This window comes from Zeus faber (assembly GCF_960531495.2).
Source record: "Zeus faber genome assembly, chromosome: 18".
NCBI lineage: Eukaryota > Metazoa > Chordata > Actinopteri > Zeiformes > Zeidae > Zeus > Zeus faber.
In genome coordinates, this window is record NC_137210.1 from 28,451,203 (window position 1) to 28,466,758 (window position 15,556).

Here is a 15,556-nt window from a genome sequence, read left to right on the forward strand (position 1 = left end):
GCCTGGTTTTAGCCTGGTTCTAACCTGGTCTTAGCCTGGTCTTAGCCTGGTCTTAGCCTGGTTCTAGCCTGGTCTTAGCCTGGTCTTAGCCTGGTTCTAGCCTAGTTCTAGCCTGGTTTTAGCCTGGTTTTAGCCTGGTTCTAGCCTGGTCTTAGCCTGGTCTTAGCCTGGTCTTAGCCTGGTTCTAGCCTGGTCTTAGCCTGGTTCTAGCCTGGTTTTAGCCTGGTCTTAGCCTGGTTCTAGCCTGGTCTTAGCCTGGTTCTAGCCTAGTTCTAGCCTGGTCTTAGCCTGGTTTTAGCCTGGTTTTAGCCTGGTTCTAGCCTGGTCTTAGCCTGGTTCTAGCCTGGTCTTAGCCTGGTTCTAACCTAGTTCTAGCCTGGTCTTAGCCTGGTTTTAGCCTGGTCTTAGCCTGGTCTTAGCCTGGTCTTAGCCTGGTCTTAGCCTGGTCTTAGCCTGGTTCTAGCCTGGTCTTAGCCTGGTCTTAGCCTGGTTCTAGCCTAGTTCTAGCCTGGTCTTAGCCTGGTTCTAGCCTGGTCTTAGCCTGGTCTTAGCCTGGTCTTAGCCTGGTTCTAGCCTGGTCTTAGCCTGGTCTTAGCCTGGTTCTAGCCTAGTTCTAGCCTGGTTCTAGCCTGGTCTTAGCCTGGTCTTAGCCTGGTTCTAGCCTAGTTCTAGCCTGGTCTTAGCCTGGTTCTAACCTGGTCTTAGCCTGGTCTTAGCCTGGTTCTAGCCTAGTTCTAGCCTGGTCTTAGCCTGGTTCTAACCTGGTCTTAGCCTGGTCTTAGCCTGGTTCTAGCCTAGTTCTAGCCTAGTTCTAGCCTAGTTCTTAGCCTGGTCTTAGCCTGGTCTTAGCCTGGTCTTAGCCGCCTGCCTCCTGTTCCTGCTGGATCCGGGTGTTGCCTCCACCAGGTAGGTGACATGAGTCCATTTGGTCCGATGAAGGGATGTGTGACGTGTGAGCTGCACTTTAAATCAACACTAGAGCTAGATGTCGTCACCTGACAGGGAGTTGTTGATACACAGCTTTATCGTTCGTTTTTAAGTCAGGGTTTCTTGTTTTAAATAATTGAAATTGTATTGTCTCATTTTATTTTTCGATTCATTATTTTCTATTATGTTGCATAATATGTCTATATTGTAGTTATTTTTTTAGGTTTATTGCATATTGCCAAAAAAATATACATTTTTATTTTTTTGATTTATTGTATTGCCCAAAAACTGTTTCTTCATTAGTATTTTTTTTAATACTTAATATTTTCTTTCTTTGTCCTTCAGCTACAGCAGCTGTTTTGTTCTATTGTACATTTAGATTCAAAGTCCAAATGCTGAGTTAATTTTATTTTTTTAATTAAATATTGTTTGTATTTCATGTTTTTGTATTGAATCATCGTTATTACTTCAACAAATCTTTTTGAATCCCCTCCCCTCAGCCTGTCGACTGTGGGGCCAAACTGGACTAAAGCACCAAAAGCCTGTGTTCTCCTGGAGGCCCCCAGGGGTCCGCAGTCACGTTATCACTAGTTCAAGTTCTCCCTTTTTGGTTTAAACCACGTTAGCACCGCTCTTCTGTTTCTTCTATTCTGTTCCTCTAATTTATCAGATCTTGTGGTTTTAATCCACGAGGTAAAAGTATGAATCCAACCTGGTGGTTCCGCAGACTTTCATATGTGAGGAATTATTTGTGGTGAGGGTGGGTGCATTTCTGTAAAGACAGTTGCCCTAAAATCCTTTAAAGGCTGAAAATAAAACAAGATGGACAAATGTACAAAAGATTGTCCAATAAAACCCAAAACAGACAAATATGCAAAAATTGCCAAATAAAAACCAGTAATAGCCAAATATATAATAAATTAGCCAAATAAAACCCACTAATAGCCAAATATACAAGAAAATAGCCAAATAAAAACCCAGTGATAGCCAAACAATTAGCTTAATATACAAACATAGCCGAATACAACCCCAAACTTCCAAAATTAACCAAAATATCCAAATATATAAAACATTGCCAAATATACAAAAACAATCGCCAAATAAAACAGCCCAAAAATAGCACAAAAAAATGGCCAAATAAAATACAACAAATAGGCAAATATACAAAAATTGTCCAAAATAAAATTATTACCAAATAAAAAAAATAAAAAATAAAAATCGGCAACTATACAAAATGCGATTCAACGATGATGAATCGAGGGATGAATCGAGTGATGAATGTTTTCAATTTCAAAACAAGGATTGAAAATGGTGAGGGGGAAATAAATGGATATTCAGACATTCATGTCACATTGTTTTGCAGATCAGCCTCTTGGAGCCTGGTCCCCTTGTCTCCTGGTCCTCCCCTTGGTCCCCTGCTCCTCTGGTTCTCCGTCCTCTGGGACAGAGATGGACCCACTGGGGGCTCGCTCCCAGTTTGTGGACGTCCAGACCCTGCACCCGTGGGACTCGCAGCCGGACCCCCATGGAGGTGAGGCTCCACAGGGGCCAGGCGATGGCCTGGAGAACGACCAGGCCTTCCCCTCGCCCTTCCCCTGCAGACCCCACATCAACAGGAAGATCATACTCTTGTAAGTTCATATCACATTTAACACTTTTTTTTATTTTTATTTTTTTTACTTTATTCAGCGGGTGCGCAGGACATGTACGACTTTTATTTGACCTTGATCACACCCCCTGGATGAGGTTGTGTCCAGATGTTGACAGCAGTACTCATGCAGCACACATTACTTTGCACTTATTTTTTGACACATTTGCTATTAAGGGATGCTCCAGTTATTGGGGGAAATTTGCCATTTTTCAGTTTATTTTTTCGGTCCTTCTCACCCGGATACAGACGAGAAGCTGGACTCCAGTTTCATCCATGTGTGTTGGGGCTGAACGATGAATCACATTCAAAACAAAGGTGGAGGTGATACTGGGCCGCCTAGTGCACCATCCCAGAGCGGCACGGTACTGTCGGCGATGGGGCGCCCGCCATCGGATTCAGCGCGACAGAACAGTCTTTTTTTGTTTTGCTTTATTTTCCGTCTCCTAATGGAACAAAACCGTTCGTAATGGGGAAGCTTTATCCGTGACACCAGTGCTCCGGCCGGGGTGTGCCGGCCGCGGTGCTCCGGCCGGGGTGTGCGGGCCGCGGTGCTCTGGGTGCTGTGTGCTGTGTGGGCCGTGTGCTGTACAGTCTGTACAGCGCCTGTACAGTGCGAAACGGGGCCTCTCCCAGAATAATTCCTCTGTTTGTATTTTATTTTATTTATTTATTTATTATTTTTACTTTTTAAAATGTAATGAGCATAAAGCTGTCCCTGAGTGAACGGAGCGGCACTCTGTGTATGTGGACGTATGCACACAACATTTCTATAAAAAATATTACATTTCTGCTGAAATGCTGCAAATGTAAATTTTCAGTTTTGAACAATTTCAAGGCTTGAAGTTAAATGGGTCGATGTTCTGCTGTGATTTAAGGTTTTTATTTTGACATTTCAGCAGTTAAATAAAGATATGTTATTTATATCAATTAATCTCATTTCAAAATAACATGTGGGCGTGGCCTACAGGGAAGAGCAGTTTATATATTGACTGTATCCAATGTTGTGTTGGTCATACTATAGAAAGATTTATGCTTGTGTTTAGTGAATCATACAAACTATAAGGAACTAAAAAAAAAAATCACAAACTCAATCCCAATATTGTTCTTAAAAAAAATTGCAGTTCAATTATTGTACCAAATCGTTCAGCCCTAATGTGTGTTCAGTACAGACGTAGCGATGGGCTGCATGCTAACCGTGTTAGCTCAGTGCATGGCTGCAGAGGGGTTCAGCTAGCCTAGCTCCTGGGGAACCAAGAGAGATAAACCTTTGAGCGTCTCAAAACCTTCACTCTTACCCTGCTGAAGACCTTAGAGCTCCTGAGAATGTTCTACACTTACACTTACACACGCACACACACACACATACACATACAAATACACACACTTCACTGACCTTTGACCTTGGGTGTCTCTTTCTGTGTCCTTTTGTTTTACAGATCCATAATCGGCATTTTTCCCTTCTCTCTCTCTCAGTTCAATTCAGTTGATCTTTATTTGATGACAATTATTACAACAGTATTCCCAAAGCTAGAAGGCAGGTAGCACTCAACTAGAACAACAACATTAGAGACAATAACAGCAGATTAACCCCATAATAATAACATTGACAAGCAGTATCATTTAACCCCATAATAACATAATCACCTCACATGACATAACATGTCATCACATGACATAAAAGTACATTTGCATCACATGACATCCCATTGCATTACATTGGATGACATGCCGTTACAAAACCATCACATAGATTACATTACCATCACACTGCATCACATGACATTACAACATAGCACATTACAACATGGCATGAAATCACCTGATATTAACATCACATCACATTACAGTCAGCTATACAAATAGCCTATCCCGTAAACATAACTCTATTCCCTTTACTTCTATTTTGTGCCCCCACTCTGTATTACCTTTTTGAGTGGTTTTATTTTTCATTTCATTCCATTTATATTACTCCATTCACTAACTGCATTACGATTTAGGAATCAGTTAGTTTCAGTTATTTGCTAGGCAGGAATGAGGTTAGCTATTATGTTCGGTTTAGTAACTATTGTGCATAATCTCCAGGTGCGTTGTAAAGACATTTCACTGCATACAGTGCTGCTTGAAAGTGTGTGAACCCCTTGAGCGGTTTAGATGTTTCTGTTGTTTTACCATGATTTCCTTATTTTATCATCACCAGTTTTTATGTATGAAATGTCAGATATATCTTTATCAATTGCATGTACTTGTTTAGTGTGACTAGTTTAAGTAGCCCAAAAACTACATTAAACATGGAATTAGTGTATGTGCAAAAGTAAGTGAACCCCCAGCTGCATTGGTTAACAGACTTAGGTAAAACCGGTTGGGCGCTAAATTAATCATTTAAGCGGACCAATGAAATGAGACATCCTTGGGAAATGATTTGGCCTGTACTAATTAAAAGAGAGAAGAACCAACCAAACCACTGTGGTCCCATACAAATCAACAAGGTCGAGAGGAAAGGAGATATCCGAGGACATGAAGAAGAGGGTAGTGACAGCCCATCGGTCTGGGGAGGGCTATAAGAGCATCTCCAAAAGATTCCAGCTCCATCCATCCACTGTAAGACAAATAATTTACAAGTGGAGCGCCTTCGACCAGACAGCAACTCTGCCTAGAAGTGGACGCCCATCAAAACTATCACCCAGAAGCACCAGAAGAATAATAAATCAGGTAAAGGCCAACCCACACATCACCTGTAGAGTTTCAGACCTCTCTGGTAGCATCTGGGACAAATGTGCATGCGTCTACAATCGGACGCAAATTGAATAGCCATGACATTCGTGGGAGGGTTGCTAGAAGGAAGCCTCTGCTCTCAAAAAAGAACAAAGCTGCCCGTTTCAACTTTGCCAGAGAGCACTTGGACAAACCAGAGGCCTTCTGGAAGTCCATTCTCTGGACAGACGAGTCCAAAATGGAATTATTTGGTCACAATCAAAAAACCACCGTGTTTGGAGAAAAGCCAACACTGCATATGGAGAAAAGAACCTCCTCCCAACAGTGAAGCATGGGGGTGGAAATGTGAAGGTCTGGGGCTGCTTTTCTGCTTCTGGACCTGGACGACTCCATATTATCCAAGGAACCATGTATTCTCAGGCGTATCAACAAATTCTTGACCAGAATCTCCTGCCATAAGTCAGGGAGGTGAAGCTGGGACGAAAATGGATTATGCAACAAGACAATGACCCAAAATATTCCAGCAAAATTACAAAGGAACGGCTTCAGAGAAAGAGGAAAGAGTACTCTGGATTGGCCCAGTCAAAGTCCGGGACCTTAATCCAATTGAAATGTTGTGGCGAGACCTGAAGAAGTCGGTACATACTAGATGTCCCTCCAACCTCTCAACTGGCTGAGTTCTGCAAGGAGGAGTGGGCAAAAATCCCCATAAGCAGATGCGAGAGACTGGTTGGTGGTTCCAGAAGACGTTTGGTTGAAGTAATGGCTGCGAAAGGAGGAGCCACAAGCTACTAATAAAAGGGTTCACATACTTTTGCACATGTTCAATTTTCAGTTTTTGCGAAATAAACCATCTTTGTTGAATGAAATAATGAAAATATATATTTTTGTGTGTGTGTCCATTGTTTGGAAGGTGTGCTTTACAAATTGGGATTTGGGTGTATGTTTAATAAGGTTATTTTAGTTTTTTTCACAATAACAGTGACCATGTCTGGGGGGGGTTCACAAACTTTCAAGCAGCACTGTATATATATGAAAGTATGTATATGTATGTGATGAATAAACCTCTTCAATCTTGAATCTTGAATTAATACCACAGCACATTACATGACATTACATCAGCATCATGTGACATCACATGACATTATATTAACATCAAATCACATTTCGTCACATTGACATCACGTGGCATTATATTGACATTACATTATCACATGGCATGAAATCACATCTCATGACATCACATGCCATTACATTAACATCACATGGTATGAAGTCAGATTTCATGACATCACATCACATAACAACACATCACATGTCTAACATCACATGGCATGAAATCACATGTCACGGCATCACATGACATTACAGTAACATCATGTGACATCATAATTGTCATTACCCTGCAATGGCATTATTCTATGGTATACAAATACCCTGTGTTATATTCCAAGCCTGCTGACAGCACAGGTTAAATAAATAACATCATTACATCACATTACTTAATATTACAATAACTTTACATCACATCACATTATACTAACATTATGTTACATTAACATTATATTAACCTCACCTTACATTAACATTACATTATTTAATTTTGTTGATTTCTGAATTCACGTTTGTCACTCCTAGCTTGAGACGGTGATTAGTTGATTAACTGGTTTGTGGTGAACATGGCAGGTCGTCCCCTGAACTCAGCAGAATAAAGTCGTTTCTCTCTAGTTTCTATACGTGCAACTGGTTTCTGCTCCTAATCCTAAAAGGCATTTCCAGCTCCCCCTCCTGCACCGCCTGGTCTTGTGATCGGCTGTTTCACACTCATGGTCGACCGCGTCCCCGCCCTGCTCCAGGCTCCCGACGCCTCAGTCAGGGGGTGAAGCGCCCACGGTTCAGTTAAAGAGCAGCAAACTGGCCCCAATTATTCTCGGCCCTTCGGGGCTAGGTGCGGTTTTCCAGGACACGGTCTCTGCCGTCATGCTGGTTTTTTCCCCAAATATTATATGGATAGATAGATGGATACAAAGATAGATAGATAGATCTTTTATTCATCCCCATGGGGAAAGCTCACATCAAAACAGTAGGAAACAGTAATAACAAACGATATAATAACAATGTAAGACTGAAAAGTGGCAGTTTAACAATTAACACACTTCATACAAACATACACTAAACAACATGAGTTCCTCGCTCAGTAAAGTCATTACATTCTGTGTTTAGACCCGTTTTCCGCTTCCTCGTGTTCCCTGCTTTGATCAACACCAGGTCGGGGTAGCCAGTTTTTCAAATGCTGCGAGTTTTCTTCCGACCAAATGTGCTTACTGTCTGGAGCTCGGGGCTGGTGTTAGAGCAGTGTTGAGTTTGGAAATGTGTGCATGACCTGTCAACCCTACTGCTAGAGTCAGAGCAGGGAAGACTAAACAAAGGAACTCTGACCAAAGTTTGCTAAAAACAGTTAAAGCAAATCAAGTGTGCTGTGGTTACATGAACACAAAGTGAAATAAAGAGTTTAGAAGTTATTAACTGTTGATTAAATTATTACTGTACTTATCAATTTCTGAATTTAGAATCATCTTAAGCTAATTTCACGGTGATGCTCTCTCTCTCTCTCTCTCTCTCTCTCTCTCTCTCTCTCTCTCTCTCTCTCTCTCTCTCTCTCTCTCTCACTCACTCACTCACTCACTCACTCACTCACTCACTCACTCACTCACTCACTCACTCTCTCTCTCCCTCCCCTTTCTCTCCCACAGCACGGGGGGCGTGGCCCTGCTGAACTGCACGGCCATCGTCAACACCAGCAACGAGTCTCTGAACGACAAGAACCCGGTGTCGGACAGCGTCCACCAGCATGCCGGCCCCGAGCTCCGGGACGAGCTGCTCAAACTCAAAGGTTCCAGTGTCACCACATCCTGTTGAAGGCTTGATGATTGAAACTGTGACTGTCAGTGGGTTGGACAAGTCCTGACAAATTATTATTACATTTTGCTTGTAGTTCCAGCTTATTACCACAGATGCACTTTAAGTATAGGTTTGCTGTTTTCTTATTCAATTTTGGTTCTCCGCTGCAGATTCACACAGGGCTTCAATGCAGCCCAATGGGGCAAACGATCAGACATTAAATCTTCTTTTTATACTTGTCATACTTGTGCTCAGGCCGAAAAAAATTTGTTGGTCAGTTAGATGCAATACTTCCAACAAATATGATCAATATTATCTGCTTTTGCACTGGGTATTAGCATAGAATCTCATGATATGATTCTATGATCAATATATTGTCATTTTCCACATAATGAGAATTTCTGCCAACTTTTCCTGACCTACAAATTCGGAGAAAATATATTTTGAAATAAATTTGTGCCTGTGGTGGTATTTCATTTAAGTGTAAAATCAAGTATTGATGCTGCAATTTTCAATTTTTTTATATATTGACTTTCCAATCCAGATCTAACTGTCTTGCAGGCTGTCGGACGGGCGAGGCCAAGCTGACGAAGGGCTTCAGTCTGGCGGCTCGCTTCATCCTGCACACCGTGGGACCAAAGTACAAAGTCAAGTACAGGACGGCCGCAGAGAGCTCCCTCTACAGCTGCTACAGGAACATCCTGCAGCTCGCCATGTGAGGACCGGGCAATCAATAAGTCTGTCAACGAATCAATGTCTGTCAACGAATCAATAAGTCAGTCAACGAATCAATAAGTCCGTCAACTAATCAATAAGTCCGTCAATGAATCAATAAGTCAGTCAAAGCAAATAGGCAACATCCTGCATCTGGCCATGTAAGAACCAGGCAGGCAGCTAATAAAGCCCTTTCCCACTTGCACTAAAAGCCCTAAATGTACTGGTAATGTTCTGTATTGGTGTCATGTGGGAATGCGATCCAGTGTCGTTCCGCAAAGTTCCCCACTCTTGACCGAGTATCATTTTCGGCAAATTACCGGAACGGCTGTGAATGGAAGTGTGTGGGAATGGAAGTAGTAACATTTCCCTTAAGTAAGGATTGAGCCGAATCCAAATTAAGCACAAATAGTGGGTTTTTCCGAATATTTAATTGGTACAAATATTTCAAAATGTATTCGTTTTTTTGAAGAAAAATAATGGTTTGGAAAAATTTGCGAGTCTGAACCGTGGAGCTCGGCGGCAAAGATGAGAAGCTGAAACACCTCCAGTCTCTATGGAGACAGATGTTACATTTTACTTCTTACATTTTATTATTTTTCCTCTTAAAAATGCCGCTCAGACCCCAAACGCGTCTTTTACAGTTAGGGGCGCAGTGTGCGGGCACCGGGCATGAGCGTGTCGCTCCCTCGCTGGCTCCAGCGCGGAGCTGGTAGGAGCGAGCGGAGAGGGAGAGGTAGAACGAGTGGAGAATGTTCCTTCTCTGGAGGCAGAGGGTGGAGGACAGGTTGAAGTTGATCACACTGATTTAATAACTTTGGGCTTAGGGTTATTGGGTTGGGAGCAGGGAGACGGGAGTGAAGCACTGGTCTTAAAACTGATTCTGTTGCCTCCTCTCACGTGATGTTGGACACTGCTGGCGTGAGCATTACGTACTGTGTCCGTAACAGTCATCTGTGTGGAACAGATTCCATACGGAACTTTTCCATAAAGGAGGCCAATGTAGGAATGACTACCTACTGCCTTTTTATCCTGCATTGTTACGGATTCCATGTGGGAAAGGGACCATGGACAGCTCCGCAGGCCACGGCCTTTCGGGTGCAGCGGCCAAGAAGTTGGGGTAAAATATATGAGATCAACTCTTCATTCAAGTCATCATTTCTATATTGTAATATTAATAATCAGTGAGAACTAGAATTCCTTACGTTAAAATGTAAATACTGTACATAGGCATTTTATTCATGCAATAAATTAACTGTGTGGGAAGAGTACGATTATTATAGCTTTACAATTTCAATGTTTTATAGTCACGGCACATAGATCTTGAAATACAAAGTAATCCCCGGGGTCCCCCCTACCCCGTTACGGGTAGACCCTGTTGCCCGTCTCTGCGCAACGGGGTCTCCGTTAGTAGTTTGAGAACCCTAAACGTTCCATCAGCTGCCGTCGGAATGTTGTTGCTGGAGTGTTAGTGTAATTACGGTAATATCGATATTACTGGTTCTACAGTGGTTTGTTATTTGTTTGTTTGTAAAAATAAAATAACAAATAATTATAAATAATAGAAAATAAACGAAATTAGCTCCACCCACTAAGCTCCACCTACTTCCCAACCCCACTGAGTGAATATTGTCTGATGCTGCAGAACCATCTCATCCTGCTGCAGCACTAACAGTGATAATGTAGAGATAATATCACAATGAGCGTTACACGGCGGTGGGAGTGCGTGACACTATGAAGCAGAATAACGTCAAAATAAAAACCGAGGAGCTGTGAAAACAATGTGCTGCTTTGTCTCAGTTCCTACAAATCTAAGTGTGTGTGTGTGTGTGTGTGTGCGTGTGTGTGTGCGTGTGCATGTGTGTGTGTGTAGAGAGCAGTCCATGGCGTCGGTGGGCCTGTGTGTGGTCACCACCGTTAAGAGAGGATACCCCTTGGAGGACGCCACACACATCGCCTTCAGTGAGACACACACACAACTTGACTATTTAATTCTTTAATGTCTGAAACTGAAACATTTAACAAGTAATTGCATGAAATTACAGCATGAAAACTTGCAACCATAACTTTTATCTGTAGTCTCAGAAAAATATAAATAATTAAGTATAAATAAAACAAGTATAAATATTCTAAATTCTAAAAAACATTTTATATTTATACCTAATGTAAATATTTATTTATATTATAATTATATATATATGTAAGTATGTATATATATGTAAGTATGTATATTTAAGGTATTTATTTTATAAAAATCAACCCCTGGGCCAGATTTGACCCCTCTTCAGTCCAGACATTTTACACAGTGCAGAGTGGCTCAGTCTCTGCTCAGCTTCACACTTATTTAAGTAAAAAAAAAATCTGCATCCAATATCTGCAGCACGACAAAATGTTTCCATTTGTGAGTCGAAAAGGAAGATAAATCATGTCAATAATTAGAAGTTTCAGGTAATTGTGTGTGTGTGTGTGTGTGTGTGTGTGTGTGTGTGTGTGTGTGTGTGTGTGTGTGTGTGTGTGTGTGTGTGTGTGTGTGTGTGCACGTGCGTCAGGAACGGTGCGCAGGTTCCTGGAGCGTCACGGTGACAGCATGGAGGCCGTGGTGTTTGCGGTGTCGGAGGTTGAGGAGGTGGGTGCAGCTCCTGGCTCCGTCAGCAAAAAATCAGGTTTTCCACCTGAAGGTCCAGGTCACTACAAGGGTTTAAGTTGAGGTCAAGGGCCAATCCCAATTCCTCCCTTGGTCCTGCCCCTAGTTTTGGAGCGGGTGCCCCTCAACTGGGTAGTGGCCCCTCAGGGCAGAGCCACAAGGAGTTGGGCTTGTAATCTTTACCTAGGAAGTGGGACAACACTGGTGACATCATCAGTAGCCGCCCATGCCAGGTTCTGTAGGTCACCACCACCCTCGACACGGCTCTGGGCGACCGTACCAAACAGAGGTTTCCACGATGCCTCCACCCGCCGTGGTGTTACCTGTTGCGTGGGCTGTAAACATCCTCCTCAGTTTGCTTTACTGCTGGATTATTTTTCAAACTTCATACACGGGACATGGGACTAACTGGGCTGTCACTCACAAATAGTTGTTTACACAAAGTTCTTCTAACATTGTGAAAAGCTATATGACCCTATATGGCACATGGCTCGCACCCGTAGCCATGTGCCGTTTACACTGCCCCAGTTCACGAAGCATTCTGGGAATTTTTTTCAACCACTCTGTTTAGAGTCTGCATCTGAAAACGCTCCGTTTCAAGGGCCATTTGGAGGACTAGATGAGCACTACCCCTCGATCCCCAAAGGAAACGGCACTCCCTACCCTACACTTCCCTACCATACGCTAACTTACCCTACCCTTCCCTACGCTACCTTACCCTACGTTACCCTACCTTACCCTACGCTACCCTTCCCTACGCTACCTTACCCTACGCTTCCCTACCATACGCTACCCTTCCCTACACTACCTTACCCTACACTACCCTACCCTACGCTACCCTATCCTACGCTACCCTACGCTTCCTTACCCTACGCTACCCTACGCTGCCCTACTCTACACTACCCTACCTTACCCTACGCTGCCCTACCCTACGCTACCCTACTTTACCCTACTCTACCCTACCTTACCCTATCCTACGCTACACTACCCTACGCTACCCTACCCTACCCTACCCAGGTTTGCGCAAAACGGAGGGTCAGGGCCAATGTGGGGAATTCGTATTGGGCCCAAAATCAACAGTTAGTACGTTCATAAAATGTCAGTCCTGAAGAAGTCAAGGTCAGGGTTCTGCATCTATAAAAATAGATTTATTGATCGTGAATATGGTAGCATCCAATGTTAACTTCATCATTTGATAAATGTAACTTATTTGCGTAGTTTTAAGCCCAGTTCCAAAATATGGACGGATCCGGAGGCCTCCATGTGGCGGTGAAATCTCAACAGCCCAGAAATCTCACAGCAGATGTCAGAGTGGGTGGGGCTGACCACAGAGTGGGCGGGTCATATCTCAGACGGTCGGAGCGTCAAGTTTTCCATAGAATTTAATTTCCGCTTTGTTGTTGCCGTTTGTCGGATTCATTCGGGGTGATTTATCTATTTTTTCTTCATATTGAAAACACTTTTGGTTTGCATTAGGAGTTTAATATACGGGTACATTTAATACAGTTAGAGAATAAAAATCACCCGTACATGACTCTTTTTTTTGGGGGTTGTTCTGGTCCCACAGTCCACTTCCTGTTTTTGCTTCCCCTGCAGCCTGTGTACAGGAAGCTGCTGCCACTCTACTTCCCTCGCTCGGAGGAAGAGGAGCGCCGCAGCCTTCCGCTGCTCCCCGCCGACATCGGGAACTCGGAGGGAGAGCCCGTCGTTCCAGAGCGACAGATCCGCATCGCAGAGAAACCTGGAACCCTGGAAGGTACCACGCAGGACCCAGACCAGGACCATAGCGGCCCTGGTTCTAGGGTTTGATCTAACCCTTAAATGCATGTGATGGGACAAAAATGGCTCCAATGGTTATTTATGTGCTTTATCTTTCAAGAAAAATACTTAGATCATCTGAAATTCCAGGAATTCCTTAATTAAGGTTGTTTCTGATGATGTGAACTCATTGTTTCTCAATTAATTCAATTTTATTAATTCAATTTGAATTAATGAAATCATATGATCAAACTACATTAAAAACAAAAATCATTTTAAGCAGTTGAATTTTTGACCCCACATAAGCATTCTAGGGTTAAATGGACACTTATTGTACCGAATGGATTTGACCATTTAACAGTATTTTATTTGTTGCAGTTTTATAATATTTTCAGTTCCGTTAAACAGAGATAGTGAGCCTGTAATTTCAATAATAATAAAAATAAAAACAATAATAATAATAATAAATATAGGCAGCAATACACAGGGTGCAGTTCAGTTGTGTTGGGTGCGTTTTGCAGTTTGCCGGGTTCTCTGAAACGCAGCACAATTTTCCAAATTTAATTGAATGCAGCATGGGCTCCCCCGGTCTGTCGTCTCCTGGTTGCTCGTCTCACGGAGCAACCACTATGTGGTCTACACAGTGCAACCCTTCTGTCTTCAAAACAACCGTCTATGTTTGCCTGTAAAGCAGAACTTCTCACGGTTAGAACTCACCGTGTTTTCTGCGGAAATACAGCTGCACTCTCAGTGGCCGTTTAGTGCCGTGTTTTTTCCTTGGATTACCTTATCAGTAAATTACATTTCCATGCAATCTGAAAATGTGGTATTTCTATGAGTAATTACCATTACACGGCTTCTGTTTTTTTTGACGCCTCACCGAACCTGCTGAAACCACTGAAATGTGCCGGTGGCACATTTCATTGGTTTCAGCAGGTTCGGTGACGGGTTTTTAAGGATTATTTTTAAATGTATTTTTCATTAATCCGGCAAAGTAATGTGGACCACGGATTTAAAATATCAATCTAACAGATCTACTAACATCTACCAGGTAAGAAGCTATACACAGACATGGACACATTTGTACCCTTACAGCTCATTGAAACAATGCTAAATTTCTCCTGAAAAGTGATGAAATTAAAAGAAATTTTCTCATGTATACCTGCATGCTTTTGGTATGTCACAAAGTAAAGCAAAGAAAATATGAAGAGATCAATTATTGATAAAAAGATCAATTATATTCTAAAATGGCCTAGACATATTGTTGGTACCCCTTAGAAAATATTATAAATAATTGGATTATAGTGATATTTCAAACTAACTGTTTTCTTTAGTTGGTAATAATACATGTGTTCAATCTTATAATAATCAGTCATTCAGCCTATTTAAATGGAGAAAAGTAGTCACTCTGCTGTTTGGTGTCATCGTGTGCACCACACTGAACATGGACTAGAGAAAGCAAAGGAGAGTGTTGTCTGAGGAGATCAGAAAGAAAATGATAGACAAGCATGTTAAAGGTTAAGGCTATAAGACGATCTCCAAGCAGCATCATGTTCCTGGTACTACAGTTGCAAATATTTTTGAGAAGTTTAAGGTCCATGGGACTGTAGCGAACCTCCCTGGACGTGGCCGAAAGAGGAAAATCGACCCCAGACTGAACAGAAGGAGATTGTGAATGGTAGAAAAAGAGCCAAGGACAACTTCCAAAGAGGTACAAGTTGAGCTCCAAGGTCAAGGTACATCAGTGTCTGATCGCACCGTTCGTGGCTTTTTGAGTGACAGTGGGCTCCATGGAAGAAGACCCAGGAGGACTCCAGTTGACAAGCCACAATGCTTCTGGGAGAATGTCCGTCGGACAAATGAGTCAACACTGGAGCTTTTTGGCAAGTCACATCAGCCTTATGGTCACAGACGAAAAAAATGAAGCTTTCAAAGAAAAGAACACCATACCTTCTGTCAAACATGGAGGAGGCTCGGTTATGTTTTGGGGCTGCTTTGCTGCATCTGGCACTAGGTGCCTTGAATCTGTGCAGGCACAATGGAATCTCAAGACTATCAAGGCATTCTGGAGCGAAACGTACTGCCCACTGTCAGAAAGCTCTGTCTCAGTCGCAGGTCATGGGTCCTCCAACAGGATAATGACCCAAAACACACAGCTAAAAGCACCAAGAATGGATAAGAACAAAACATTGGACTATTCTGAAGTGGCCTTCTATGAGCCCTGATCTGAATCCAATCGAACATCTATA

At 42.5% G+C, this 15,556-nt stretch overlaps 1 protein-coding gene across 2 annotated transcripts in view; it reads left to right on the top strand.

The window, feature by feature from the left end:
* Positions 1-761: 761 nt before the first annotated feature.
* The window catches only part of gdap2 (ganglioside induced differentiation associated protein 2), a 41,987-nt gene continuing 27,192 nt past the window's right edge, over positions 762-15,556 (top strand). For both annotated transcript variants that reach the window (XM_080018687.1, XM_080018688.1), the window contains exons 1-7: positions 762-906; positions 2,291-2,558; positions 8,044-8,183; positions 8,753-8,906; positions 10,779-10,867; positions 11,455-11,531; positions 13,146-13,305. In XM_080018687.1, coding sequence (XP_079874813.1) covers positions 2,377-2,558; positions 8,044-8,183; positions 8,753-8,906; positions 10,779-10,867; positions 11,455-11,531; positions 13,146-13,305 — 802 coding nt within the window. In that variant the 5' untranslated portion in view covers positions 762-906; positions 2,291-2,376. The remainder of the gene's footprint in view (positions 907-2,290; positions 2,559-8,043; positions 8,184-8,752; positions 8,907-10,778; positions 10,868-11,454; positions 11,532-13,145; positions 13,306-15,556) is intronic.